This window comes from Priapulus caudatus, unplaced genomic scaffold (assembly GCF_000485595.1).
Source record: "Priapulus caudatus unplaced genomic scaffold, Priapulus_caudatus-5.0.1 Scaffold650, whole genome shotgun sequence".
NCBI classification, from domain to species: Eukaryota; Metazoa; Priapulida; class Priapulimorpha; order Priapulimorphida; family Priapulidae; genus Priapulus; species Priapulus caudatus.
Window position 1 is genome coordinate 79,401 of NW_014577711.1, and position 3,003 is coordinate 82,403.

General features: G+C 39.4%; 1 protein-coding gene across 1 annotated transcript in view; it reads right to left on the reverse strand.

The window, feature by feature from the left end:
- The window catches only part of LOC106812447 (atrial natriuretic peptide receptor 1-like), a 19,712-nt gene that overhangs the window by 13,644 nt on the left and 3,065 nt on the right, over nt 1–3,003 (reverse strand). Inside the window, exons 3-6 of the mRNA XM_014816332.1 lie at nt 1,955–2,056; nt 1,392–1,527; nt 1,063–1,147; nt 187–289 (exon numbers count right to left, since the gene is read on the reverse strand). Of these exons, the coding sequence (XP_014671818.1) occupies nt 187–289; nt 1,063–1,147; nt 1,392–1,527; nt 1,955–2,056 (426 nt within the window). The remainder of the gene's footprint in view (nt 1–186; nt 290–1,062; nt 1,148–1,391; nt 1,528–1,954; nt 2,057–3,003) is intronic.

The following is a 3,003-nucleotide window of genomic DNA, read 5'->3' on the forward strand; positions in this document are numbered from 1 at the left end:
CACCACCACCACCACCACCACCACCACCACCACCACCACCACTTTATTTGTTTGTGTAGACGATGGAAACGTTAGCCTAAAGACGTGGAGCGCGTTGGATGTGTACGTCATGCATCAGCAGTCATGCAGTCAGTCGTGTGTCAGTGCAGTCAGTCAGTCATGCGTCATGCAGTCAGTCATGCATACCAAGCTAGTAAGTCCGTGACAATGGCTACTCCTCAATGGTTCCAGCTCATCCCACTTTACGACCCACGACATGTTTGCTAAAGCGGATTCCAACTTCATACGCCTAGAACCGACAAGAATTATGACTTTTTAGGTAACACGCTATAAAACATTCAAAACGTAATAGTCAAGACATGAATTGAGCGAAATTTTTATAATAATTATTATCGAATCGCTTTGTAAACGTTCTCAAACAGTGCTAACAATTTCTGCAAAACGTTTTAATACCGCATGGAAATATTTACATATATCGTACGCATGCACACAGTTAGATTACATTTGATAGTGCTTTAGTCAAGGTTGTCAGCCACACGTATGTACGTACATATGTTGTATTAAAACTGTAAAAGATACAGCCATAAACTATGTTTTGAACTGACGGTTATGAAAAAGTATTAATAAAAAACCAGATTTCAATATAAATGTACCGCGTTTTGTTCCGAATGTCCGTTAATTCAATTACCGTAATGGGTATTGAATTGAAAAGCAAAATGTTGCGCATGACTTTTCGATTCTTATTCTGAATTATATAATATACGAAATGTGTGAAATAAGTTGTGCAGCAGTCGCTGTAGAACGCCTTAATTCTATAACCATTTCATTTTGGTTTTATAACCCGCAATTTTGAGACCACAAGGTATTTCAATACGTTTAGCAAGAAATGATTGTATTTGAGTTCAAGGGCGAACAGGTACCGTCAATGTAATATGGCACCAACAACCATAACTAACTCTGGACCTACTACCAATAAGGCCGTTATAGCAGCGTCAATAATTAATTTAGTTTGGTTTAGCATAACTGAATCACAACACTGGGCTAGAAAACTGTTTTAATTACCTGTATACAAACGCCGCAGCGATTCCGCACACCAAAAACACACTCGATATAATTCCCAAAAGGTAGACTATCAGTGTTAGGTAGCCTGTAAAACACAATAGGATCTACAATTAATTTGCCTTCAAGTTGTTATAAACATTACATTATAGACAGAAGTTTTTAGTAAAGCCTAGACATTTATACGCCGGCGTTATCTTTTGTATTTGGTGTGATCACTACATAAATTCTGTGATAAAAGACATTTATTCATCCGGACGGTCGTTTCATTTCTCTAATTCCATCCATCATTTATCAGCCTCGTGTTCAATTTGGTACGACGTTGGTAATACCCCTAGGTTTGCAACGATCTCCTCGAAACCCGCAGACTGGTACATCCTTAGGTGGCTCGTTCTGCGCTCCAGGCCAGTGAATAGGCTTGAGTGGCACATACACAAACTCATCATCGGCATAGTTGATGCCAACCGGCTATCAACGGAAAATAATTTCGTACATGTGTATCTTAGAGTAATGTAATACACATGAATCTTGGTAGCAACAGCAGTTATAGACGAATGCTTGGCCGAAGCAAATATAGTTACTCAACAAATATTAGAGAATATACAGAATTTGAGGTATGCAGTGGTATTGCAAAATCTATAATTATAATATATATATATATCTACATTAATAAATTTAAATGATGTTTTTCAAATCAATGTTTTACGTATTAGATCTTATCTATCTGTGTGACATGGTACCCATTGCAACGTTTGATTCATAAGGTCACAAGAGGTTTTTAAACACAAGATATACGTTATTTTCTGGCTTCTACAAAATATTGCTCAAACTTCGTCTCAACGATATATGCAACTGCAAATCAAAAATCGAAAATAGCATATGGCTTTATTCTCGCCTTGAATAGCCCCGTGAGGGGATCCAAATCCATTAGGAAGAAATTCGTGATCCGATCCCCAATGACATCTACCTTGAAATTTCCGTTTATTCCTGGAATGAATCACCAACATTTATTCATTGAATTATAATACCTCACATTTGTATACGTTATTTTTCACGCACGCGCTCACCCGCACACACGTCCATGCACACGAGCACGCGCACGCATACGCACGCACACATACTACACGCACACATAGCACATGCACACGCACACGTATGGACAGCAAGCCATATACGCCCAATTATATCCAAATAAACGTGGAAATGAACTCTTACCCATTATCCAAGCTCGATACCATTTATTACCATATCCACCTTTTCAGGATCCTCTCTCAGTCTCTTCCTATTTCGTTCGCCGCTACTTCCGTTCGCAATTTTTAGGCAAATATCGCTGACAATACTTTCGGTAACCATACCTTACAGTTGCTATTAAGTGATATTTTATCGGTCTTTCAGGGAATCTTTTGTCCGCCTATATCTTGCGTGTGAATGTATATTGATGCATGCGTACGGTAAAAAAAGAAGAAGGCCTATACGCAAATATATATATATATATATAATATATAATCATATAAATATATATTGTGTTGTGGGTGTGTGGGTTGGTGGTGTGTGGCGTCGTGCGTGAGTTCGGTGTGCGTGCGTGCGTGCGTAACGTGGCGGCGGCGTGCCGTGCTTGTGTTGTAAGTGTTGTGTGCGTTGCGTGCCGGAGTGGTGTGCGTGTGTTGTGTGTGTGTGTGTTGTTGGTTGGGGTGGTGAGTGTTGATGGTGTGTGCGCGTGGGTGTGTGTGTGTGTGTGTGTGTGTGATTACAACGGTGGTGTGTGTGTGTGGTGTGTGTGTGTGTTGTGTATGTGGAAAAGAGCAAACCAGTTGCGATTACATAATGAGTAAAACAACACATGAGAATTCACCTCTTCGGCCCGCCATAAGGATTTTAAAATGTAAGTAAAAGTATTCGATTAATTATATTTTGCTAAATAACATCGAGAACTAAATTGATCGT